Here is a 27,373-nt window from a genome sequence, read left to right as displayed (position 1 = left end):
GAACCGCAGATGCCGGTTTACACCGAAGACAGACACCAAGTGCTGGAGAAGTCTGTTGATGGGTTCCGATCAGAATCCTTTCTCTCCAGAGATGCTGCCTGACCGACTGAGTTACCACCAAGCGCTGCCTGAACCACTTAGTTTTATACTGCAGCAGTCGGCATTCAGGCTCCACCCACCCATTCCGGGAAACACGTGGACAAAGTTCACCGGCAAAATTCAAAGGCTGCCTTGATTTGAGCTCAGTGTTCTCCAACACGTCCCCAGAGACCGTGGACAGCCAGGATCCGAGGATGAGACGCCCGGGCTCAGTCACTGGTTTGTGGCTCTTGTTGATGGTCACGGCGGCATGTGGAAAGGTAAGTCCACAGTGGTAAATCTTATCTTAGCTGCAGTCAGTGGTCTTGTCTCATTCATTCTCTGCAATTCTCTGCAAAGGGCATTTAAATCCACGTGTGCATGGTCGGACGTTCACGCCCGCCATCGTTCAAGATTAAAGTACTGGGTAGTAATTTCGGGATCTATTCCTTTCCTCCGGAGATGCTGCGTGACCCGCCGAGTTACTCCAGCGTTTTTGTGACCATCTTCGGAGTGAACCAGCGTCTGCAGTTCTTTCCTACACAGAGTAATTTCGCGTCAGCGCTCCAGCGACTGGGATCAATCCACCCATTGAAAAAGCAGGGAATATTCAGCAGGATTCTCTCTACAACGCTTCCCCGCTTCCCAGCGCCGTCCGATTGCTGAAATTGTTAGACAATGAAAGAATAAGATGGAAATAAGCAGCATTTATTGAGTAGAAGGAACTGCAGATGCTGGTTTACACACGAAGATAGACACAAAATGCTGGAGTAACTCAGCGGGACAGGTAGCATCTCTGGAGAGAAGGAATGGGTGATGTTTCGGATGTGAAGAAGGGTCTCGACCCGAAATGTCACCCATCCCTTCTCTGTAGAGACGCTGCTCTGTCCCGCTGAGTAACGCCAGCATTTTGTGTCTGTCTTCTTTATTGAGTAGAGATCTTCCAGAGTAAAATTCGAGCACAGCGCGAGGATTTAGTTGTTCCTGATAGTTTCAACCTCGTCACTCGCAACCTCTCTCTCCACCCCACTCCACACTCTGAAACTGCTCCACAACAAGAGCTCTCGATGAAAACCCACCAGAAAAAAAGCCAGACTCGGGGAACTGCAGGTGATGGAATCTTGAGGAATAAACAAAGTGCTGGAGGAACTCAGCGGGTCAGACAATATCTGGGGAGGAAATGAAGAAGGGTCCAGACTTCAGTCTGAAGACCCGAAACGTCGCCTGTCCATTCCCTCCACAGAATCTGCCTGACCCGCTGCGTTCCTCCAGCAGTTTGTGTTTTCCTCAAACACCAGAAAACCACGGGACCTAAGTCTCTGGTCTGAAGAAGCGTTCCGACCCGAAACGTCTCCGATTCCTTCTCTCCAGGGATGCTGCCTGACCCGCTGAGTCACGCCAGCATCTTGTGTCTAGCTCTGGTCTGGAAGCTCATCCCAGCCACGGTTAGTATTGGTAAGGTCGACACAGGGCAGAGAAAGATAGGAGTGCAGATTGTGATTGAGAATAATGGAACTAATGGGTCTTGACCCGAAACGTCGCCAATTCCTTCTGTGCAGAGATGCCGGGATACTCCAGCATTTTGTGTCTATCTAAAGTTCGATTGTTTCAATTGTGTGAAACAAAAATGTGCATGACACTTTAAAGGAAGCAATATTAGAAATTCTACTGCTGGAAGGACGGCTGAACATTTGAAATATTTGTGGGGGGAAAAAACTTTAAAAAAACATTAGTTAAGAAAATCAACAAATGCCTGGAGCTGAAGATGACTGAGCCAATGTGTGTGTGTGTGAGAGAGAGAGTGTGAGAGAGTGTGAGAGAGTGAGAGAGAGAGTGAGAGTGAGAGAGAGTGTGTGAGAGAGAGTGAGAGAGAGTGTGAGAGTATGTGTGAGAGAGAGAGTGTGAGAGAGTGAGAGAGAGTGTGTGTGTGAGAGTGTGAGAGTATGTGTGAGAGTATGTGAGAGAGTGAGAGAGTGAGAGAGTGTGAGAGAGTGTGTGAGAGAGTGTGAGTGTGTGAGTGTGTGTGTGAGTGTGTGAGTGTGTGTGTGTGAGAGAGAGAGAGAGAGAGAGAGAGAGAGAGAGAGAGAGAGAGAGAGAGAGAGAGAGAGAGAGAGAGAGAGAGAGAGAGAGAGCGAACACGAACACGAACGTGGGTTTGTGTCTTGACGGGATGGGGGTGGGGTTATAAGCGTCTTAGATCGAGGCGGGAACTACGGAAAGGGTTTTTTTGTTCTTTCTTGGACTTGACTAACAGAACATTTCTTTGTGCTGATGACTGTTGTGCTGTTTCATTTTTATTGGAATTGCCGAATGCGTTGATCGCGTTACAAGAGTCTGTATTTGTCATATGTACCGGATATCATATATCATATCATATGTATACAGCCGGACTGTATGAACTGGCTGGAGCCGTGGATGTGTTAGTCACGTCAGATGCCAACGATGTGTAACTGGAGACACAAGGCACCGCAGCTCCTGAAATCCTGAACAAAACAAAATACAAATAATTTACCGTTACTCTAAAAGGAAACACGATAGCCTCCCTATGGTAGAGCAACCATAGTATTGCAAAGTCTGCAGACGTTTGGTGTTGAGGTAGGGTTGTGCAGGGTGCTTCAAGAAGCTGTTAGTTGATGGGAAGAATCTGTCTTGAATGGTTTCTGGAGCTTCTGCACCACCTCCTGGACGGTAACAGGAGAAGAAGGCTTGACCAGGCTGGTGTGGGTCTTTGATGATATCAGCTGCCTTCTGGAGGCAGCGTATCCTGTAAGTCCATTTAATGTTGGGAAGGTCAGAGCCTGTAATGGGGACTGGGCAATGACCACCACTTTCTGCAGCTTTCTTTGTTGTCAGGCGTTGGGAGATGCCGAACCAGGTCGTAATGCAACCGGAGGTTTGATATGGTAATTTGTGACATGCTTCTGAGGAAGTAGAGGCATTGGTAAGTTTTCTTTGTGATGGTTTCAATAAACCAGGTTGTCAGAGATGGATGGTGACAATTCCATTTCTGGAGGGTGGGAAGCACGGTGATGCAGCCGTAGAGTTGCTGCCTTACAGCCCAGAGACCTGGGTTCGATCCTGACCCTGGGTGCCGTCTGTTCGGAGTTTGTACGTTTTCCCCATGACCTGGCTGGGTTTTCTTCAGGATCTCCGGTTTTCTCCCACACTCCAAAGACAGGTTTGTAGGTTAATTGGCTTGGTATAATTGCAAATTCTCCCTAGTATGTGTAGGACAGTGTTAGTGCGTGGGGATCACTGGTCGGCGTGGACTCGGTGGGCCGAAGGGCCTGTTTCTGCGCTGTATCTCCAAGCTAAACTAAACTAATGTGTAGGCCCAGGAACGTGAAGCTGTTGATTCCACTGCCATCCTGCCAATGAAAACAGGTGCATGATCCATTGGCTTTCTCTTCCTAAAGTCAGCAATCAGCTCCTTGCTAACATTGAGAGCAAGATTGTTGTTCTGCACCACTCAACTGGATAATCGATCTCTTTCCTGTACCCTATCTCACTGTTACTGGTTATTCGTCCAACAATGGTGGTATCATTGGGCTTTGGAGCTTTATCTGGCTCTACGATCACGGTTGTAGAGAGAGTAGAGGACTGAGTACACAGCCCTGAGGTGTCACAGTGTTGATGGTCAGTGAGGACGAGGTGTTGGCAATTTGTACTAATCGAGGTTAACTGATAAGCAAGTCAAGGTTTAGTAGCAGAGGCATTTCCCTGAGTTTGACATTGCACTGATATTTGCAATCAATAGTGGCCTCCAGGATGTTGACCAGTGATGGCAGTAGACAAATTGAAGTGGAGTTGATTTGCATCTTACATGCCATCGGGCCCTGTAGGATCTTGTGAAGGTTACTCATCTCCCATCCAAAGTGAGCTTGGAAAGCATTGATGTCAATGGGAGTGATGCATCGCTGTCACTTGAGCTACTAGGCTTCAACTTGTGGCCTGATGGCCTGCAAGCTCTGCCACATTTGCCAAATATCTGTGTGAGCCTCCAGTTTAGTATGAAAATGTCTCCTTATATGAGTGATGGCCTTCTGGAGGTCGGACCTGGACTTCTTATATGACTCCAGATCGAGTGACTTGAATGCTGCAGATCAATAGGTTGTAGATCTACTGGTTCATCCAAGGTTTCTGGTTAGGGAGCATTCGGATGCACTCTTCCACACATTTCCTTTTGAAGTTCGTCACAACCCTGCACATTCGTTTAGGTTGGGTGCAGGGTCCTTTAACGTCATCCATTCTACCGACTCCAAGAGATTGCAACGCCATTGTTCTGTATAATTCCCTTCACTGGAGCTGCCCTCTACCATCGCTGCCTATGCACAGGAAGAAGTAGCACAGCCAGGTGGTCCAATTTTTCCAAAGTGCACAAGCAAAAAGCAATAGGTATCTCAGTGGATTAGCAGTGGCTGAGAGTGATTCTCGGATGCTGCTGGAAATATAGCTGTGGTGGTTTGGTATTGTCTTCTTCAAGATAGCTTTTTGAAGTCCCGGGCAATGATAGTGGTACACTGCCTGGTGTTTGTTGGCGGTGGCTTATAGTTCCTCAAATGCTAGCCGAACGTCAGTCTGGAACGGGATGCAGACTGCAGTCATGAGAGTGGAGGTGAATTTCCTTGGCAGGTAGAAGGGTCGGCACTTCACTGTCAGATGTTCCATGTGGGGCGAGCAGGGGTTGGGCAAGTGCTGTGAAATTCATGTGCTTGGTACGTGCAAGATCAGACACATCAAATTACAAAATGAATGATTGATCTGAATCATTCATTTTCTGAGTAACACATATTTATCAGAGGGAAAGGGCAGTAGATATTGCTCACAAGGGACTCACCATCCAGAAATGTAGCCACTGAGAAAGGGGCATGTTTTATAAAGGTAATTTAAGAAAAAAAACTGCTGATGCTGGAAATCTGAAATAAAAGCCAAAAATGCGGAAAAAAATTCAAACGCATTCATGGAAAGAGGAACAAATCGCACAACATAGAGATTCTGTATAGATCTCCTTGCAGTGGATCACAGGCCAGCTGCTTCACTGGTCAAGGCAGTGCAAGGATCACCTTCTGAGTGAAATGCCTCTCGTAACATTTCGACCCAGTATCAACCTAACCTGAATAGCAATGGTAATTTCCAAATTGTAACCTCTTTGTGGACCCTTTGCTTGTCACTGTTTGAAGGGGAGGTTTACCAGCTTAAAAGTGCATAAATGCAGGCCCGCATCCTACTCAGTAATCTAATCATCAATGGGCTAATTGAGCAACAACTTGCTGTTAGTTCCGCAAACCATCCTCATCATGACAGGAAACACACTTTCGTAACTGGAATAGATCTGGCCACAACCCCACCTCCCCACCTCCCCCCCACCCCCTCCCCCACCTCCCCCTCCCTGTCACTTACCCTCAGTGATACAATCATGCCATTGTGAATGCTTGGAGCAGAAGATAAACGGCAGGGATGTTCAATGTGGTGAGTACCTTCGTAAGTAAGAATGCATTTAATGGGAGGAATGGAAACAGTGGGAGTGATGCGACAGTTCTTTGAATGCGTCTTTACTGGCGAGATGCAATCAGCTGTGATTTGGTTTGGTTCATTCATGACCTACAGATATGGTCAGATAGGATAATCAGAATTGTGACATATGTTCATTCACAAGTCAGGGAGTTCATTTGAGAAATGAATGGAGTATCTTTGATCGGACTTTGCTGGCTTTACCTTGCACTAAATGTTATTCCTTAACATGTATCTATACTCTGTAGATGGCTTGACTAATTATGTATTGTTTTTCCTCTGACTAGATAGCACGCATCAAAAGCTTTTTTGTATCTCTGTACACATGACAATAAACTAAACAGAACAGTACACAATTTTTAAGGTTGCTCTTGATATTCAACAGATGTCAATCAAAAAACTACAAATGTTGAAGATCTTTAATAAAAGCAGAAAATGTTGGAAATATTCAGTGGCCCAGGCAACTGCTGAACGGTATTTGACTGAAATGTCAAGTTTGTTTCTCTTTTTGCATATGCAGCCTGGCCTGCTGAGTGTTTTCAGCATTGTCTGTATTTATTTCTCAATATTTAGCAGACTGAAGGCAAGGAATATATATATATATAAGAAAATAACTGCAGATGCTGGTACAAATCGAAGGTATTTATTCACAAAATGCTGGAGTAACTCAGCAGGTCAGGCAGCATCTCGGGAGAGAAGGAATGGGTGACGTTTCGGGTCGAGACCCTTCTTCAGATTGATGTCAGTGGGGCGGGACAAAGGAAGGATATAGGTGGAGACAGGAAGATAGAGGGAGATCTGGGAAGGAGGAGGGGAAGAGAGGGACAGAGGAACTATCTAAAGTTGGAGAAGTCGATGTTTATACCACTGGGCTGCAAATTGCCCAGGCGAAATATGAGGTGCTGTTCCTCCAATTTCGGGTGGGCCTCACTATGGCACTGGAGGAGGCCTATGACAGAAAGGTCAGACTGGGAATGGGAGGGGGAGTGCTCGGTCACCGGGAGATCAGTTTGGTCAATGCGGACCGAGCGCAGGTGTTCAGCGAAGCGATCGCTGAGCCTGCGCTTGTCGGGCTGGGGATCAGGAGGAGAAAGTCTGGAGGCACCGTTTCCTTTCACGATTGGCAAAGTCATATTACCAACCACATTGGGTTTATTGTCTGATCTGGTAAAAGTTGGCTTACTTGAGAGATGATGGATCTTCTGCATCGAAGGACGGTGGGTATACGGAAAAAGCTGCCAGAGAATGTAGTTGAGGCAGGTATGATAACAGCATTTAAAAGACATTTGGACAAGTACATGGATCGGAAAGGTTCAGAGGGAAGTGGACCAAACATAGGCCATCTGAAGAAGGGTCTTTCCAGAGATGCTGCCTGACCAGCTGAATGACTCCAGCATTTTGTGTCTATCTTAGATGTAAACCAGCATCTGCAGTTCCTTCCTACACAAACAAAAGGGACTAGCTCAGATGGGGGAATCTTGATCGGTATGGAGGATTTGAGCCTGAAGTGACTGTTTCGGTGCTGTGTGACTCTGAAGGAACACATGGGATCTTGGTCCATGTTCGCAACCAGATGAAAGCTCTGCTGACAATGGTGCACTCCCTCATTAGCACAATGATTTGTCCCCCTGGATTAGTCATGGTACACGGCTCGAGAGAGAGAGAGGATTATTTTACAAAAGTAAACCAAAGATCCAGGTTAAAAAAATAGTCTTGATTCCCTCCCAGTAATTATGAGTTCACTGGTAATGTTGAGGTAGCGGGTGGGTCAGCAAATGGCTTCCTCGCCAACTATCTCTATGTCCTTTCTTCTGTTTTTGTTACTTTAAGTACGTGTTAAAGAGTATGTTTTAGTGTTCCTTGGTTCGTTTTATGTGGAGGGGGGGGGGGGGGGGGGGGGGGGCTGGGGGAAACTTTTTTCAAACTCGACGGAGATGCAATTTTTTTTCCGTATCGTATCTCCGTCCCCACTGCGGCCTCACATCGTGGAGTGGCGCGGCCTCACATCGTGGAGTGGCGCGGCCTCACATCGTGGAGTGGCGCGGCCTTCCCTGGAGACCGATGCTTCAACCGCAGGTGCGGCGCGGACATAACATCGTGGAGCTTGCGATCCCTTTGCCGGGGATCGACTGCGTAGAGCTCCAACCGTGGGCCTGTAGACTTTAACATTGTGGAGCCCGCGGTCCCTGGTTAGAGACCGATTCGGGAGCTCCCGACGCGGGAGTTTTGATCACCCTGACGCAAGGGCTTCAGATCTCCGGCTGCGGGGGTTGTGATCTGCCTGACAGCAGATGGTTCGACAGCCCCGACCGTGGGAGAATAAAGAGGGAGAAGATTGGATTTTATTACCTTCCATCACAGTGAGGAATGTGGGGAGCCGCTGTGGTGATGTTTATGTTTATGTGGCTGTGTGTCTTGTTGCTTTTCACCTAGTATGGCTGCATGGTAACTCAAATTTCACTGTACCTTAATTGGTACATGTGACAATAAACTGACCTTGAAACCTTGGGTATCACATCCACGTGACAACCAGGTGTGCAAATGGAACAAGGGGTCCCTCAAACATCGCTGAATGAGTCAAGAGCAGACAAAGCCACTGCTGTGGCATGCACGTCATTAATATGCAAACTGGAACATGCTCTGTCATGTAGGACATTAAAATGGTGATTATATCAGGCTGGACTTTACCATTTCTGTAATGAATCATAGGTAATACGAGACTGTCCCTGGGTGTACATCTGAGCAGCAACTGGGTGTATGTGGAGGGGTGACCTTGTAAGGAGTACACACCTGACTCAAGGATAGAGTGTAACTTGTGTCCTGATGTGAGGGGTGTTGGGCTCATTTGTCTGCAAATTGGGGGAGATCAGGTTGATGCAACGAGGAAAATATATAAAAATCAATTTCATTTAGTGGAATTGAGAGGCCCCCTCTCCTGGTTTTTGGAATGCGTGCCGTGCCTGAGAATCTTGGAGCTCGGAGTGCTGATGGGTGAGTTTCAATCTGTGGCTCAGACTGTGGAGGGTAGTCAGCAGGGAACTAGAGAGACACCGATTCTTCTCCAGGCACCATCACGGTATGAATGGCACTTGGCCCCATCAGCTCATGGGCTGCAATCACAGATCCTTTAAATGTATCTCAGCTCGGGCCTCCCACACTGCAGGAACCTCCCTCAATCCTAGACAGGCACCTCCCTCAATCCTAGACAGACACCACCCTCGGTCCCAGACAGACGGCACCCTCGATCCCAGACGGACGCCACCCTCGATCCCAGACGGACACCACCCTCAATCCTAGACAGACACCTCCCTCAATCCTAGACAGACACCTCCCTCAATCCTAGACAGACACCTCCCTCGGTCCCAGACGGACATTACCCTCGATCCCAGACGGACATTACCCTCGATCCCAGGCAGATACCACCCTCGATCCCAGTCGGACACCACCTTCGGTCCCAGACAGACACCACCCTCGATCCCAGACAGACACCACCCTCGACCCCAGACGGACACCACCCTCGACCCCAGACGGACACCACCCTCGATCCCAGACGGACACCACCCTCGATCCCAGGCAGACGCCACCCTCATTCCCAGAAGGCCAATATCTTGTCCTTGCCAAGGCCTTTCATGTTCCAGACAGGAACCCCCCCCGGCCCCTTCCCCAATGCTATTGCTTTCACCACCTGGGCAGATACCAGCTTCACTCGGGACAGCCCACCCTGAATTGCCGAGCTAACCCCCTCCTCAACATCAGTTGACCCAACCTCTTGAGACACATCTCAGCCCAATCACCCAACACCCACACACACAATATCACAGCATTATCCTTGCCCACCTGCAAACCCTCACTCTCAGACAACCTTCAGCTCCAAATGAATATTACTTTTCACATCGCCCTCACCACCCACCACACCTTTAGCACAAATCATTACACCTGATGTTGCCATCACTCCTCTGCCGTTCATATTATCCCAGCATCATTCTCATGCCCACTCCGCCTGTGTTCAGATCAGTTCAGTTTAGTTTTTTGTCACGTGTACCGAGGTACAGTGAAAAGCTGAGGCCATCTTCACCCTTACTCTCAACTTTGCCCCCATCCTCACTGTTGTATTTGCCCAGACAATGTTATATCACCCAGACATCAGCCTCAACCCTTCTCCACATTCACCCTATTATTACAACCACTGCAAACCTCATCATTATTCCATGTACTCTTAAGTCTAAATCATTAATATATGTGAAAAGTGAAAGTGATCAAATGCCGAGCCTTTGGAACCCCAGAGATGGCAAAAACACTCATCAACCATTATACTTTGCTTGCTTACTCTGAGCGAATTTCAGATGCAATTTCCCAGTCTTCGATGGTTCCCTTTTGGCTTTAACGATTTTAACATCAGCCCCTTCATTAACCTCTTTCCTGACGTTATCTTTACTTATACATCCCCATTATTTTCCTGCATCAACTATACTTCATGTTCTTGTGACTGACTTGCCTTTCTGTCCAGCAAGTATAATAGAACATGGAAAGGTACAGCACAGAAACAGGCCATTCGGCCCACAATGTCTGTGCAGGCCATAATGTTCTTGTTGGACAACATGCGGCCTTGAGTGAGACAGTTTGAAATTAGGGGAGAGTCCCTCATCTGCACAGAAGGAGAGATTAGGACTGAAATTACAAACGATATGAAACTGTTAAACAGGCAGATCTTGTTAATGACAATATGTGGCTTGACTGAGCAGTACAACATCTGTTCTTCTCAAGGTACTGGTGTTCAGCTTCCCACAGTAGGAGAAGCTATGGTTAGATACCGTGTACATCTTTTTATTATCTCCATGGGTTATTTCCAGATGGGTCTCCTCTGATTTTGATGCAAATTCCCTGGCTCTGCACTGCCCTCTATAGCAGCCAGTTCATACTGTTAATTTCACATCTGTTTCAGCTGAAACCTGACTGAGTACAGACAACTTCCCTTTTGTTTAGTTTAATGAAGTACATGATCTAGAACTTGATGGAAAATCTTCCTGTCTGTAATTTGCATACAATTTATATGTGAGGTACATACTGTGATGAGAAACAGCCAAGGGTGAAACTGTAATAAGTTTTAGAAACTCTCTATTCTTCAGCTCATTTCATTAAGTTTCCAAATGAGACATTTTTCCACTGGACTCTTTTCAAAAGGAACAAATGAGATGGAAAGTATAATTTAAGTTCTGCCCACCGTACTGGGCTGTGAGCAAGGAGACCATATGCGGTGGCATTACTGGCCAAACAGTGTTCCCCCCTGCCTTTCCTCTCCAGCTTGCTCTTTCTTTCCACTCTTCTCTTCCTTCACCCTGTCACCACCCCCTTCCCCTTTCCCCACCACCATTCCCCTGGCCTTCCTTTGCCCCCCTCCGGCCTTTGGTTACTGAATAGATTTTGGAATCAGTAGATGATATCATTAATGCAATTAATGATTGCATTACAGTTTAAGGATAAGGGGGAAGTCTTTTAGGACCGAGATGAGAACTTTTTTTTCACACAGAGAGTGGTGAATCTGTGGAATTCTCTGCCACAGAAGGTAGTTGAGGCCAGTTCATTGGCTATATTTAAGAGGGAGTTAGATGTGGCCCTTGTGGCTAAAGGGATCAGGGGGTATGGAGAGAAGGCAGGTATAGGATACTGAGTTGGATGATCAGCCATGATCATATTGAATGGCGGTGCAGGCTCAATGGGCCGAATGGCCTACTCCTGCACCTACTTTCTATGTTTCTATGGTTTGAAAAGCAGTATCTGTATTCCTGTCAATGGGAAATTCCTGTTTGACTGTAACAGTCTCTCTCTCTCTCTCTCTCTTTTCAGAGCTTGAATCATTGGCAGGAGAATGATAATACCTGTAAGGAGAATAAATTCTACAACTCAGAGGCAGAGCGTTGCTGCTCCTTTTGTCCTCCAGGTAAGCATTATCCCCCACTCTCTGATCACCTTCATGTAACACATGGCTCTTCTGTCTCACAGACACAGGCTTGCTTATATCTAAACTAACTCTCATCCACATAATTGAACAAGATTTGTGCCGTAACTGATTCATCCAGAGCAGTGGAATAATGTCAGCAACCAAGCTACAGAGCAAAACTCCCTCTGCACAATCCCATCACATATGTGCTAACTCAGCACAGAGACAAAGTCATTATTTTTAATTTATTTGCGGGCTATGGGTATCATTATAAGTATTAGATTTTTTTTAGATTTTGAGATACAGCGCGGAAACAGGCCCTTCGGCCCACCGGGTTCACGCCGCCCAGCGATCCCCGCACATTAACACTATCCTACACACACTAGGGACAATTTTTACATTGAATTAACTCAGCCAATTAACCTACATACCTGTACGTCTTTGGAGTGTGGGAGGAAACCGAAGATCTCGGAGAAAACCCACGCAGGTCACGGGGAGAACGTACAAACTCCTTACAGTACAGCACCCGTAGTCAGGATCGAACCTAAGTCTCCGGCGTTGCATTCGCTGTAAGGCAGCAACTCTACCGCTGTGCCGCCTATTAGCCACATTGCCCGTCCTTATACGCCCATGAAATGAGGATGTTGTGAAGTGTTACACAAATTGATGGGTCATAAATGGGCCAGACAAGGTGAGGATGGCAGCTTTCCTTCCCTGCCTAATATTGGAAGATAAGGCGTGTGTTTACAGCAACCCAGTAATTATATGATTACTGTCCTGACACTAGCTTTATCATTCCAGATTTATCTGAATTTACCCGAGTTTAAAGTCCCCATTTGTCAAGCTGGGATATGAACTTGTGTCTGTACATGAGTGCCCCAGAGCACTGGCTTAACTACCAATCCATCACACATTTCCACACCGGGCTAATATCCAAGCTGTGGATCATGGAGTCAGCAATAAGAGTTTGGGGAATTTAAATTAAAATAATTCAACACATTTGGAATTAATAGCTGCTCTCAGTAATGGGACCATGAATCCACTAGATAGTTTCCTCAGGAAAGGAAATCTGCCATTTCCCCTTGTCTGACTGTCAGTGATTCCAATGGGGTTGAAGTTTAGCTGGCAAGTTATTCAGTTCACATATAGACACAAAATGCTGGAGTAACTCAGCAGGACAGGCAGCATCTCTGGAGAGAAGGAGCGGGTGACGTTTTGGGTCGAGACCCTTCTCCCACAGAAGGCTGTGGAGGCCAAGTCGATGGATATTTTAAATGCAGAGATGGATAGATTCTTGACTGGTACGGTGTCAGGGGTTATAGAGAGAAGGCAGGAGAATGGGGTTAAGAGGGATAGATAGATCAACCAAAATTGAATGGCGGAGTAGACTTGGTAGGCCGAATGGGCTAATTCTGCTCCTATCACTTAACTTCAGACTGAAAGTCAGCGGAGAGGGAGTCTAGAGATATGGAAGGATAAGGTGTGAAAATGACAGATCAGAGCAGACGATGATAAGGAAATGTAGAATGGTACATTGTTAGCTGAGGGGAACATGACAAAGAGGCATGCAATGAGTAAAATGAATCAGAAGGACAATGAAACTAGCCAGAGAACTAGGGCGGAGGAGTTTCTGCACAAGAAGTGTTTAGGCAGAGACTGAGATCATTCTATTGTATAATTCATGAATAGTAAAACACAAACAGATGCCGAGATGGCACAGGGGACAGGTTCAGACTACAGTACTCCATCTAAACAGCCTGCACCTACTTGATGGACCGAATGGACTACTCGTGTGCTGTAAGTGTTCTCATTTTCTATGGCTGTATTTTATGTGGTGGGTCGGATACATTTAAGGACAGTGACTACAACTGGTAGTTCAACAATCAATCAGCAGCCTCTGTCCACATCAGCATCCCCCCCTCCAATTGTGCTTCTGCTCAGGGCCTCAACGTACTTTTGTCAGAATGAAAGAGCACCGTAACCATTTCCTGATCAGGCTGTATTGGATCTCTGACTCATATCTGGTGTGACTCATAGATTAAAAACCTGTACTCTGATAGACTAAAGTGCCAGACTGGCAGTCACATTTTTAAAGACACCGATTCTAAGAGATAGAAGCGATTTTTGCTTGTCCTCACCCCCAACACACAAAATGCTTCATCCCATGACCACTGGGTCCTGCTCCCTGTGTGCATTAGCTACTTCTCCACATCTTCCAAACTCAACTTACTCTCACACTGCCAAAGCATGTCTACTCTTCGGCTAAACACAAAGTACTGGAGTAACTCAGCGGGTTAGGCAGCATCTGTGGCCTGAAGAAGGGTCCCGACCCGAAACATCACCCGACCATTCCTTCCACAGATTCTGCCTGACCTGCCGAGTTACTCCAGCACTTTGTGTTTTGCTCAAGTTTCCAGCATCTGCAGTTCCTGGTGTCCTCTCTGTATGTCCAGATTGCACCCTGTTGGGTGTAGGTGTGGAGGCAGATTCATTTATAGCATTCAAAAGAAAATAATTCACTGGAGTGCTGTGTGGCTTTTACATGGAACTGGTATGAATTTGATGGGACAAACGTTCTCCTTTAACGTTGTGATTCTGTGCCCCTCGTGCGCTCATGATCTGGGTCATGGCATTTCCTGCAATATGACCAGACTGCAGCATCCGAACAGTAGGAAACGGTTTGGGTGAGCGTTACATTCCTCAGGGAGGCAGCAGCTTGTGTCGTGACTGAAAAGCAATCCATCAACAGCAGCACCATTTCTGAGTAAGAATAAAACTCCCTGACGCACACATGCACGCACGCACACACAAGAGTTAGGTGTAGAGTAAAGTGCCGTCTACACTATTCTGTCAGACACATTAGAACAAAAATGGCATCGTTTAATGCAGAGTAAAGCTCTGTACACCACATAGAATTTGTGGCCATCACTTTGCTGGGTAAATTATTTTGAAATACAGTATTTATCAGTCATAGAGTCAAACAGCACAGAAACAGGCCTTGGCCCAGCTTGTCCATGCCGATCAAGATACCCCATCTAAACTAGTCCCATTTGGCCCATGTCCTGATAAATCCTTCATATCCATGTACCTGTTCAAATATCTTTTTAAATCCTACTATAGTATCTGCCTCAACTACCCCCTGAGCCAGCTCATTTCATATACCCACCACCCTCTGAATGAAAAAGGTGTCCCTCAGGTTCGTATTAAATCTTTCTCCTCATATCTTAAACACTTGTCCTTTTTTTTTATTCCCCTGAGTAAAAGGCCAGAACTATCACCCTCATGATTTTCTACATAAACTCAGTTTAGTTTTCCACTATCTAATCTCATTTATTCTGTTCTAATTTCCATTGTGGCCTCTGGTTCATTTGCTGATCTGCTTTGAATAAAGCTGTATTTTCCCCTTCTCTGCCCCAAATAATGATTTATGTATCTCTTTCAAGTACCACAGCCCTCAGCCGTCTCATTTATAGGCTGTGACTGCCGAGCATTGGAAATGATTGCACACGATAGTTTTGTGTGACGTCAGCTTTCAACTGTATCCTTTCAGCTAAATGGTTTAGAGTTTTACGAAGTGGACAGGCATGTGGATTGCATCAAATTCTCATTGTCTTTCTCTCAATTGTTATCTGATTTTTCTTTCTGACTGGGCAGATTGTAATCGGCAATCGTGATGTCGTGTAAACGCCCATGCATGCTCACTCCATCACTATCTTATTTTCATTATTAATCTCCAACCATCAACAGTTGCAACAACGAGGCCAATGTTCAGGGAGCAGCAGTCAAAGCTGGAGTGAACACTGTGCCGTGTTAGTAGAATATCAGTAAGTGGACCTCACACCACATCTCAAGGTTCCCAGAAGACGATCTGAATACCAGTACCTATTAAAACAGAAACAATGTCCTTGATAAATTCAGTACCGTTGATTCAGAACAATACTGGATGATTTCCTGGAATATGACTAGTGATGATAGAATGGTAAAAAGATACGCAGAGAAGACAGCCCTTCAGTCCACTTTGAAATAACTATCCAATGGCACTCACTCCATCATACTTCTATAGATATTGAATTGAATTGAATACATTTTATTAGCCAAATATGTATACATACAAGGAATTTGCCTTGGTGCTTTGCTCGCAAGGATAACAACATGATATACAGTGGACAAAAATATAACATTATAATTTAAACATGTGAAGAATAAAATAAAATACCAGAGCTAAGGGAGGCTACAAACTTTAGGCTGTTGAGTGGAGCTACTTTTTTTTATATATCAAAAAATACTTTATTCAAGTAATAAATATTTACAAAACATCTTCTTTTTTAACAAACCCATCCGACATTTCCAGAGGTTACACATTCGATACAGGCATTCACTTCCAAATTTACAGAAATTAACCCAGTATCCCTTATTTGGAGGGGCGTCTCTCTCCACCACACCCTGCCCCCCCATGTCCAGCAGCGGAAGGACCCTAGACTGTGGTCCTCCCCCACAGGGCCTTGGCGTTGGCTGCACCGAGCTTCAGTGCGTCCCTCAGCACGTACTTCTGCAGCGGGCCAGTCGGCAACATTCCCCCACGGACAGCTCGCTCCGCTGGGAGGTCAACAAGGATCGGGCAGACCAAAGAGCGTCTTTCACCGAGTTGATGACCTTCCAGCAGCACTCGATGTCAGTCTCTGAATGTGAGAGTAGAGCTACTGCTGGTGGAAAAAAAGCTGTTTTTATGTCTGGCTGTGGCAGCTTTGACAGTCCGGAGTCGCCTCCCAGAGGGAAGTGCTTCAAAGCCAGGGTGAGAGGGGTCAGAGATGATCTTACCCGCTCGCTTCCTGGCCCTTGCAGTGTACAGTGCGTCAGTGGGGTGAAGGTTGCAGCCAACAACCTTCTCGGCTGATCGAACGATGCGCTGCAGCCTCCGGATGTCATGCTTGGTGGCTGAGCCAAACCAGACCATGATGGAGAAGGTGAGGACAGACTGTACGATGGCAGTATAAAACTGGACCATCATTGCCTGTGGCAGATTGAGATACACAACCTTTTCTGCAAGTATTGGCCCTGTTCCTTTTTTAAGATATTACTACATCCTGCTCCACCACTTCTTGAGGCCGAGCGTTTCAGATTGTAACAAGTTGGGTGATCATTAGGAAGGTTAAAGCGAGGCTTGTATACACTGGAATTTAGAAGGATGAGAGGGGATCTTATCGAAACATATGAGATTATTAAGGGGTTGGACACGATAGAGGCAGGAAACATGTTCCCAATGTTGGGGGAGTCCAGAACCAGAGGCCACAGTTTAGGAATAAGGGGTAGGCCATTTAGAATGGAGATGAGGGAAAACTATTTCAGTCAGAGAGTTGTAAATCTGTGGAATTCACTGCCTCAGAAGGCAGTGGAGGCCAAGTCTCTGAATGCATTCAAGAGAAAACTAGATAGAGCTCTTAAGGATAGTGGAGTCAGGGGGTATGGGGAGAAGGCAGGAACGGGGTACTGATTGAGAATGATCAGCCATGATCACATTGAATGGTGGTGCTGGCTCGAAGGGCCCAATGGCCTACTCCTGCACCTATTGTCTATTGTCTATTGAGTGGATGGAGAGTACAGGAATCCCCTGTGATCATTCTCCTCAAAGACACGTATCCCTTTTTGGATACTGTTGTGGGGGAGAGGGAGAAGACTGTTCAACAGCAACCAAGCCTGTGGCTCTGTGGCTCAATAGACAATAGGTGCAGGAGGAAGCCATTCGGCCCTTCGAGCTCAGGGGTGAAGGTGTAAAGTCAGACGGGACCATAGTGATAGGGGACAGACAGGAGATTCTGTGGCTGCAAACAGGGCTCCCCGATAACGTGTTGACTCTCTGATGTCTCTAAGAGGTGCAGAATATTCTCAAGGGGAAGGGTGAGCAGCCAGAGGTAGTTTATGCATGTTGACACAAATAACACAGGTAGATAAAGGGATGAGGTTCTGCGGAGTGAATATAGCGATTAGAAAAAAGATTGATAACAAGATCAGGAGGGATCATCCATTGAGGCTTTGTGAGTGGAGCTGAGAAATAAGAAGGGAATTCTTCTTTCTTTCATATGTCAACTACAACAGTCAAAAGTGGCAATTGGTGCTTCAGAGGACCTTAGTTGACGCTTTGCTGCAAATTTTGCCAGTTCCGTAGAACTACCCAGGGTAGACGTTGAGGACGTAAAGCAGCTCCCACCCCAAGAAGGGGATAATCATCTTGTTGTGTTTAAGAAGATAACTGCAGATGCTGGTACAAATCGAAGGTATTTATTCACAAAATGCTGGAGTAACTCAGCAGGTCAGGCAGCATCTCGGGAGAGAAGGAATGGGTGACGTTTCGGGTCGAGACCCTTCTTCAGACTGATGGTGCTGCCAACTGCGCTGCTGTGCGGCTGTAAAGGTGTCCTTCCTTTTCTCACGAGAATTTGTCTGACCAGTTTGTGAACGATTGTGCTGTCATTTTCCAGTCTTTGATTCCAGTCAAACTAGGCCTGATTTCCAAAATCTAATTTGATTTCAGCTCTTCGTCACATAGACTGTAAAGTAATATATTTTTTGGTGATCTTGATTTCAGGAAAACATCGAAAACAACCTTGCACTTCTGGATCTGACACTGTCTGTCAATCCTGTCCACCCAACAAGTACCAGGACGAATGGAATGATTCATTTGACTGCACTCTCTGTGTTGGGACATGCAGAGATCGTAAGTGTCTTAAATTTATGAGTACATGACAGTTTAAACCCAGTTAATCAAATTCAATAGAAGGGCAATGGCAACTGATAAGCTGATAATGTTACGGGGAAATCATCAGATTAAAAATAACCTAAATTTTTTAATCCGCCTACATTACTAATCATTAATCACCGGTCACCACTGCCACTGCCTCTTACATGGTGTTTACATCGTACTTATCTTGCAGACTAGAATATCTAGAGATTTAACTTTAATGTAATAGGGTGTTCAAATTGCCTCAATAACTCAGATTAGGGTTAGTAGAGTTGGCCAGGCTCTCTGTACTTGTCATTGGTTTTGGATCATGTTGCACTGGGCGAGAGTATACTGACTGGTTGCATCACGGTGTGGTTTGGCAACTCAAATTCCCAGCTACGAAGGAGATTACACAAATTGCTGCCCGGTCCATCACTGGTATTAACTTTTTCACCATGGAAGGGATCTATAAGAGACAATGCTTCAAAAAGGCAGCCAGCGACAAAGGTCCACACATCCTGGTCGTGCTCCCATTTCACTCATACCACCGAGAAGAAGGTGCAGGAGTCTGAAAACCAGGACAAGTTCAAGAACAATTTCTTCCCAACAACCAACAGGCTTCAGAACACTACACAACACTAACTAAACAATGAACAGTTTATAGTCTTTGGTTGCACGAAGGACCTAGGGATTTTTTTGCACTGTTAATATAGAATTAACAAATATTCAATAAATTATTATCTATGTGTGTTGTGTTTACAGGCCTGTTGCACTGTTGCAAGTAAGAATTTCATAGTTTCATTGCCCATACATATGAGAATTAAACATAATCTCTTAGGTAGACACAAAATGCTGGAGTAACTCAGCGGGTCAGGCAGCATCCCGGGAGAGAAGGAATGGGTGACGTTTCGGGTCGAGACCCTTCTTCAGACTGATGTCAGGGGAGGGGGTGGGCCTTTGTCCCTTTCATTTCATCTTTCATGTACTTTGTGTTTTGTGTATTTTGTGTTTTTATGACTGTTGGCAGCTCAATTTCCCACCTGGGATAAATAAAGTTCTGTCATGTCATATCGTGTCGTATTGTTCCACAAATGTGATTAATCTGTTATTATTTCCCTGATGTCTTCCCATGTTTAGCTCTACTACAAGTTCAAAAATGTACCCAAACGACAAGACAGATCTGTGTGTGTAAACCTGGAATGTTCTGCAAAACTAAGACTCTTAACTCCTGTGTGCAATGTATTAAACACAGCAGTTGTGACGCAGGGGAATTCCTGGCCAAAGCAGGTGAGTCAGACTTGGCCCCATTGTGTGGAGCATACACCTAATGGGAAGGGAATTCTGGTGAAAAACTGGGTTTGTTCATGCTCCATTGGGAAGTCATTGGTAGATGATGACATAAAAGCCTCATTCAGTTTCTGACTTTCCATCCCCAATATAAACTCAGACTGAACCAATATCTTGGGTTCTTTATTCCTGGGAGAGAAAAGAACTGGAAATACTTGGTGACTTGGGCCGATGTTAGAATGTGGAGACACTGATATTTAGATTTAGAGATACAGCGCGGAAACAGGCCCTTTGGCCCACCGAGTCCGCGCCGCCCAGCGATCCCCGCACACTAACACTATCCTACACACACTAGGGACAATTTTTACATTTACCCAGTCAATTAACCTACATACCTGTATGTCTTTGGAGTGTGGGAGGAAACCGAAGATCTCGGAGAAAACCCACGCAGGTCACGGGGAGAACGTACAAACTGCGTACAGACGGCGCCCGTAGTCAGGATCGAACCTGGGTCTCCGGCGCTGCATTCGCTGTAAGGCAGCAACTCTACCGCTGCGCCACTGTGCCGCTGGGTCCTGGGTCAGTTCAATGTGGTGGACACTTACTTTCCTGGATCAATACATGTGGTGGATACTTATGTCCTGGGTCAGACTCTGTGGTGGACAGTGATGTCTAGGGTTCAGTCAGTAATGAGTTGCTCAGTGAGATGGACATCGATGTGCTGGCTCAGTTCATGTGGTGACTCTGATGTCCTGGGTCAGTGGTGTGGTGGACAAAATGTCCCTGTCAGATAATCCTTGATGCACTGTACAGAATTATTGAATACTTGGGAAATATTTATTTCGGTTCAAGCTGAGGCAAGAACGCATCATTCTTCTGTCACTGGTATTCAGATTTCTGGACATGGAATTAATTTCCAGATTTTCTTTTCTTTTTTTCTTTACTCCCAATTTATTCGAGAGTAGCGGGATGATAATCATTCTGCTATTCCCAGTTGCACCTCTCTAGGTCCATCTTGTTGCTTGACTTATTCTATTAACAATCTTACACGTCATTCTCACTTAAATTCTCCCATTGCCCACCCTACCACAGACATTTCCCTTACTTAAAGGGGAAAACATTGAGATACTGGAAGTTTGTAATCAAAAAAAGTGCAGAAATCACCAGGAAATCGGGCAGCATCAGTGCAGGCAAAACCTTCCCTTCAGTTTTAATTCTTTCTTCATTTTACCTGGCCTCTGTACCCATTCAAAAATTATTAGATTTCTAAACGTTTCCACTTCAGTGGAAACCCACAAAACTCAAATGTTAATTCTGTGTCTTTCTCCATTGATAACTGATCTTCTGAGTATTTCCAGCACTTTCTGCTCTTTTTATCAGCAGTTTTTGGGCAGCATTTTTTGGTGAATTGTTGGTTGAGTTTAATGTTAACTGAGCTAATTCATTTCAGGCAGCCAATGTGATAATCGGCTTTCATCTTTTATCACCAGGAACCTCCACAGCAAACAATGTTTGCAAGTTCTGCCGTCCAGGCACGTTCTCTGATGTGAAGTCTCTTTCCACCAAGTGCCGGCCGCATACCAAGTGAGTACGAGTTAATGATAGTCCCCCGACTGGTACGGATCAGTACCCCGAATGACTAATTGGATTAATACCCTAATTCCACTTGAGATTCCAGCTCTTGGTGATAAGGGCAGAGGGGCAGAAAGTAACACATCATGCTGGGGGTTTGCTATGGCTCTTTGCTGAGATACTATTTACCGCCTGTAATAGATAGAACATATAAAACGTAGAACAGTACAGCACAGAAACAGGTCCTTTGGACCACAAAGTCTGCGCCGAACACAATGCCAAGATAAACCAATCTCCTCTGCCTGGTCATGAACCATTTCCGCTGATTCCCTGCACTTCCATGTGCCTTTTAAACACCAGTATCCTATCTGCCTCGACCGCCACCCAGGACATAAGGAGGAATTTCTCTAGTCTGTGGAATTCATTGCCACAGACGGCTGTGGAGGCCAAATCATTGGGTATCTTTAAAGCAGAGATTGACAGGTTCTTGATTAGTAAGGGTGTCAAAAGTTATGGGGAGACAGCAGGAGAATGGGGCTGAGAGGGAAAGATGGATCAACCATGTTTTGACGTGTGAGGGTTAGGTTCACATCACAATTCCATTTACCATCCATGACTTTTCTCTTTGTCTATTCTTACTTAAGATGTGCCAGATTGCTAAAAGAAGGTACAGCAACCGAAGATGCTACCTGTGACAAAACTGTCAGCTCGATAACCAACATCCTCCGGCCCAGCACCAACTGGTCCAACACATCCACGTCCGCACCGGTCAAACCTCACCCCCATTCCACCACCCCAAGGGCAGATCACCTGACAACGTTATCCATTGCAGTCACTACACCCAAAGGGAACAGTAAGTCGATTTAGGACTTCTCTCTGAACGAGAATGTTATTCCCCTTGACTAACCTGCAACCCCCTCCCTCAAATGCCCTCCTCAGTCCCTTTCTATCTACTGACTATTCTAGTTCAGGGCACTGGGGAACTGTCAAGAGTCAAGGTAGACACAAAATGCTTGAGTAACTCAGTGGGTCAGGCAGCATCTCGGGAGAGAAGGAATGGGTGACATTTCGGGTAGAGACCCTTCATCAGACTGAAGAAGGGTCTCGACCCGAAACATCACCCATTCCTTCTCTCCTGAGATGCTGCCTGACCCGCTGAGTTACTCCAGCATTTTGTGTCTGCCTTCGATTTGGTTCGATCCTGACTACGGGCGCCGTCTGTACGGAGTTTGTACGTTCTCCCCGTGACCTGCGTGGGTTTTCTCCGAGATCTCCGGTTTCCTCCCACACTCCAAAGACATACAGGTATGTAGGTTAATTGACTGGGTAAATGTAAAAATTGTCCCTAGTGTGTGTAGGATAGTGTTAATGTGTGGGGATCGCTGGGCGGTCCGGACTCGGTGGGCCGAAGGGCCTGTTTCCGCGCTGTATCTCTAAATCTAAAAAAAATCGAAAATCTAAACCAGCATCTGGAGTTTTTTTTCTACTGTCAAGAGTCAAGAGTGTTTTATTGTCATATGTCCCAGATAGAACAATGAAATTCTTACTTGCAGCAGCACAACAGAATATGTAAACATAGTGCACTGTAAACAATAGTTCAGTATGTGTATAAAAAGGTTCAGTGTGTGCATATGTACACGTACTCACATACTGAAGCCAATCCAATTCCTTGTCGGCCAGTTTGCAGTCAGCCAACATCAAAAAGATAAGGAGTTGAGATAAAGGACATGCTGCCCTAGGGAGCGATGCAGAGAGACACGGAGATCGCATGCATTCCAGGGTCAATGTGAAATCTTTCTCCAGAGTTACAGCAACAAGAGTTCGATCAGGTGGAAGCAAATGTGCAGAGGAGATTGAAAGTCAGGATCGGCAAAAAAACAATAAATATTCTAAATAAACCTTCATACTTCGCAAAGGAAGATTCAAGTGAAAACTCCCTCAAACCAAGCATTAGTAACCAAAATAGAAGCTTGAAATAAGGTTCAAAGTAAATAAATCCTCAGGCTTGAACGATGTTTGATTCATGGATGCTGAAAGATAAGGAGCGAAGGTGTGAGACTCTGACAATCATGTCGCTTGGCAGAAGAGAGGACTCGATACAGACCAAACTGACTCGTAAATGGGCATTTGAGACGGGTGTGACTGACTCATCTGATGGTGTATTTGTTATTGTCTCTCTATTTTCCTCTTTCCATTCCTTGTTTTTATCTCTCTCTCTGTTTTTTTTACTTTCTCCATTTCCCTCTGTCTCTTCCCATTTCTGTCTTCTACACTTGTTCTCCACCCACGTCAATCTGCATCCGGTTCTTTGGACCTCCCTCTGCCTCTCATTTGTCACTGGTCACTTTCTCATTCTGTCTTTCACTTGTGTGCTTTGCCTTTCTCAGTTTCTAACTCACCCACTCTGCCACTCCTGGGCCAGTTTCCCAGGTGCATGCTGTGTGTCTCTCCTTCACACATTTCTCTATCTATCTCTTTCACTCTGTGCCCCAACCTATTGGGAGATGTATGTTCCATCTGCCTATCTCTCTGATATACTCCGATCTCTGTCAATGCCATTTGCACCATCTGCAAACCTTTCTCTCTCTTTCTGTCCAGCTCTCATACACTTTGATCTGATGTTGTTGTTTGGTTTGCTACAGAACCGGTGGTCAACCTACTCTTGATAGTTGGATTGGTCCTAGTCTTCCTGCTGATTCTGGTCGTCTCCAGTTTGCTGTTCAGCCGCAAGGACTATTTCAAAAGTCTGCTCTTATCCAACAGAACTAAAGGTAAGGATATCGCAGCCCCATCGGTCATTACATAGACAATAGGTGCAGGAGTAGGCCATTCGGCCCTTCGAACCAGCACCGCCATTCAATGTGATCATGGCTGATCAGCCACAATCAGTACCCCATTCCTGCCTTCTCCCCATACCCCTTGATTCTGCTAGCCCTAAGAGCTCTATCTAACTCTTTTGAATGCATCCAGTGAATCGGCCTCCACTGCCTTCTGAGGCAGAGAATTCCATAAATTCACAACTCTCTGGGTGAAAAAGTTTTTCCTCATCTCAGTTCTAAATGGCCCACCCCTTATTCTTAAACTGTGGCCCCTGGTTCTGGACTCCCCCAACATAGGGAACATGTTTCCTGCATCTAGCCTGTCCTTCTTAGGCCCCCTCGGTCATGGCTGACCATGGGTGATGCATCCTAGTTGGCTGCTTGCTCCACACCTCTGCTAGAGCAGCATCGCTTGTGGCTGAAGAGACCAATGCGGGAGTGACAGTCTCTGTCGCAAAGGTCACATTTGTGTGTGGACTCTGGTCTGTTGAAGTTGCTGCGCTCCTTTCTGCGTGCCCGCTTGTCTGCCGCTGCGTTCAACTAGCCTGTCCAATCCCTTAATAATTTTATATGTTTCTATAAGATCCCCTCTCATCCTTCTAAATTCCTTTTCTCTCTTCACCTCATCTCTTTTTATTGAAGAGTATCCCTCAACTCTCACCTCCCTGCCTTTTCCACATCCTTCAACCTTGCCTGCTCATCAAATCCTTTGAGACTCAATACCTTTTCTCAGTCATCACTTCTTTCTTTTAACACATGGATTTGACTCCTTTCCCATCTGGAATATCTTTCTTGGATATATTTGCACAACTTCTCAGTTGGATTTATTTCCCTTTTACGTAGAATTTAGAGCAATCCAGCAAAGGAACGGGCCCTTCGGCCCACCCAATCTGTAAAAACCATGATGCAAATCCAAACTAATCTCCACCTGTGTGAACATGGTCCATATCCCTCTATTCCCTCTAGTTTGAAGAAGGGACCTGACCTGAAATGTCATCTGCCCATTCCCTCCACAAATGCTGCCTGACCTGCTGAGCTTCTCCAGCACTTTACTAGTGTTTTACTCCCTCTATTCCCTACCTGTTCGTGAAGATCTAAATGCCTGATAAACATTGCTTTTGTCCAAAGCATGGAAGATGTATGATAGATGTTTGTGTTGGGAATGGATCTCCAGAATCAAAGTGAGCTCTCCCTCTCCCTCTCCCTCTCCCTCATCCGTTCTAACCAGGTCTAATCTGATCTGTTTTCTGTTTGAACGTCAGGTTCCATCTACATCATGAGCCCACGCACTGTGTACGTCGGAGTGGAAACCGGTGACTCTGTCAGCCCCGATCAAAAAGATCCCGCTGCCAAACCTCTGGACTCCCACATTCGCTTCCCTCAGCAGGAGTCAGTGAAGTCTCAGAGTCCTGTGGAGACCCACACCTTCCCAGTGGAGGAAGAGGGGAAGGTTTTCCACGACCCAGTACCTGCAGCGGACTGTTAACAAACAGCTGGAGTAAGTTCAACGGCCACAGACTGAAAAACCACTCGTGGACAATGGCAGCTGATGAGGGAAACAGGTTCCAGAGCTGATCTCATTATTGAGGAGCACAAGGCGGAGAATCCAACGTCTCAATTTGATCAGACTGTAAATTTCAACATCTTCACGTAAAGAGTGAAGAATCTCGTGCCTGTTTCTGAGTATTGGACCGTCTGCAGCTACATACATGGGTCTTTATGCAGACGGTGAAATTTACTGCTGGCTGTGAGACCCTGGTACTGGAGATGAGCCGCCTGGTACCAGGAGAGGCACATCCCTGCCACCTCTGCATTCCACAGTCACCAGACGTGAGCTCTTTGATTCTTGTGCTGAGATCTACAGTCTTTACAGTGGCCCACCCGAGCATCTGCTCTGAGGCCCCATCATCAGTCCACTTGTGAGCATCCCCTTCCCCTGATACACACCAAGCCTCTTGGCACAGTGAGTGAGACCCCCTCTTGGTACTCATGCTTAACCTCTGGTATCAGTACTGAACCGTCTACATTTTGGTGGTGAGATGCCTCAGAGGCTGTTTTATAATTGTTTTGCTAGAGTCAGATTTTAAAAGGGGCTTTTACAGACATTCTTTGTGTGTCGTCGACTGACTTTTGGAGCTGTGTCTGATCGTTTGAACACTGGATTTCAGGGGAGCTTTGAGAAAGTTGTTCCGATCGAACTGCATGTAAAGTATGAGGCGTGATAAACCTGTCATGTGAGTGTTACTCTCTAACAGCCAGAAGTTGGGGCTTGTGTCAATGTGCAATGCAGCATGATCAACCTTCAAGGAACAAGCATGTACAGAACCAATTCTATTGTTGTCAGCACCCTCTAGTGGACGAGTGCACAAATAAAAATGTGTAAGAAATACCTGCAGAATTACACAGAAGATAACCACAAAATGCTGGCGCTGTCCCACCACAAATAAAACATGTCTTGTTCCTGGCAGCAAATGTTTAACTGTTTAGTCATGAGTTTTCTTTTGCTGAATGTCTCAACATAATCTTGAGCGGCGCTGTTGTGATAATTGGTGACAAGAATGAGTGAAGGTTAACCAGAATGTTTTCAGAGGTAACTTGTGATTTTCTTTTGAAAGATTTTCTTTGGAAATGTGGAAGAGCTTGGTTTGTTGAGATCAAGTGAAATTTCATTCCTTTATACTTGTACAGTTTCTCATGAAATAGTCAAATAAAGCTGACCACAATTGTTACTTTAAATTCTTATAATTGTTCAGCTGGGTTGAATTTGTGAACAAAATTGGATAGTCTTTTGCTCCAGAAATTGCAGAAGAAACAGACAATTTTCCTCGCATTAGTAGGTGCTAAGACATAGTTGTTTAAAAAAAACCTATTTGAGGAGTTTGTTAAATTAATTGAAGTTGTTCCCTGCTCTCAGTCCTACAGTTCAGTGGTTTAATTTTAATGATTAATCATAATCCAGGAAAATTGTTGTGAACTCTGTCACAGATTGAGTGCGATTACCCCTCACTCAAGGGTACACTGGTAAATTGAGGAGGACGTTACGGGATTGCATAGGTAGTGGAATCTGTCATGTTGATAGAGGAAGCTCCTCAGTGAGAAGAAATAATTGCAAGCAGTCATTCATTACTGCCCAGATACAGGAGGTCAGATGATCGCAGGCTTTGTAACACGACTCAGTGAAGATTCAGGGTGTTAGCTTCAATCTTCAGTGAAAGCAAAGAACAGCCTGAAGAGGACAGACTATTATTGTGCAGGATTCAAAATGAATTAATGAGTGTAGAGAAAAATAATCTCCCTATACCATGGTTGTGGCATCATTCATCGCCTCTGGAATCCAATTGTTTGTTCCCTGTTTGCACCAAGGCTGTGATGATGTCAGGAGCCGAATTCTCGTGGCAAAATGCAACCTGAGCTTTGTGAAAGATTTATCGGTGAGTATACTTGATACTG

The 27,373-nt window shown here is 45.6% G+C and overlaps 1 protein-coding gene across 1 annotated transcript; it reads left to right on the top strand.

The window, feature by feature from the left end:
* The first annotated feature begins 272 nt into the window (after positions 1-272).
* On the top strand, positions 273-25,410 carry LOC144608141 (tumor necrosis factor receptor superfamily member 3-like). Its single transcript, XM_078425546.1, has 8 exons — positions 273-359; positions 11,434-11,527; positions 18,111-18,239; positions 19,383-19,532; positions 21,023-21,116; positions 21,749-21,957; positions 23,747-23,875; positions 25,186-25,410. The coding sequence occupies exons 1-8, from the start codon at positions 294-296 to the stop codon at positions 25,407-25,409; spliced, it is 1,095 nt and encodes a 364-aa protein (XP_078281672.1). The 5' UTR covers positions 273-293; the 3' UTR covers position 25,410.
* The last annotated feature ends 1,963 nt before the right edge of the window (positions 25,411-27,373 follow it).

This window comes from Rhinoraja longicauda, chromosome 30 (assembly GCF_053455715.1).
Source record: "Rhinoraja longicauda isolate Sanriku21f chromosome 30, sRhiLon1.1, whole genome shotgun sequence".
NCBI lineage: Eukaryota > Metazoa > Chordata > Chondrichthyes > Rajiformes > Arhynchobatidae > Rhinoraja > Rhinoraja longicauda.
The sequence above is the reverse complement of the archived record's forward strand: the minus strand, read 5'-3'. Positions and strand labels throughout refer to the sequence as shown.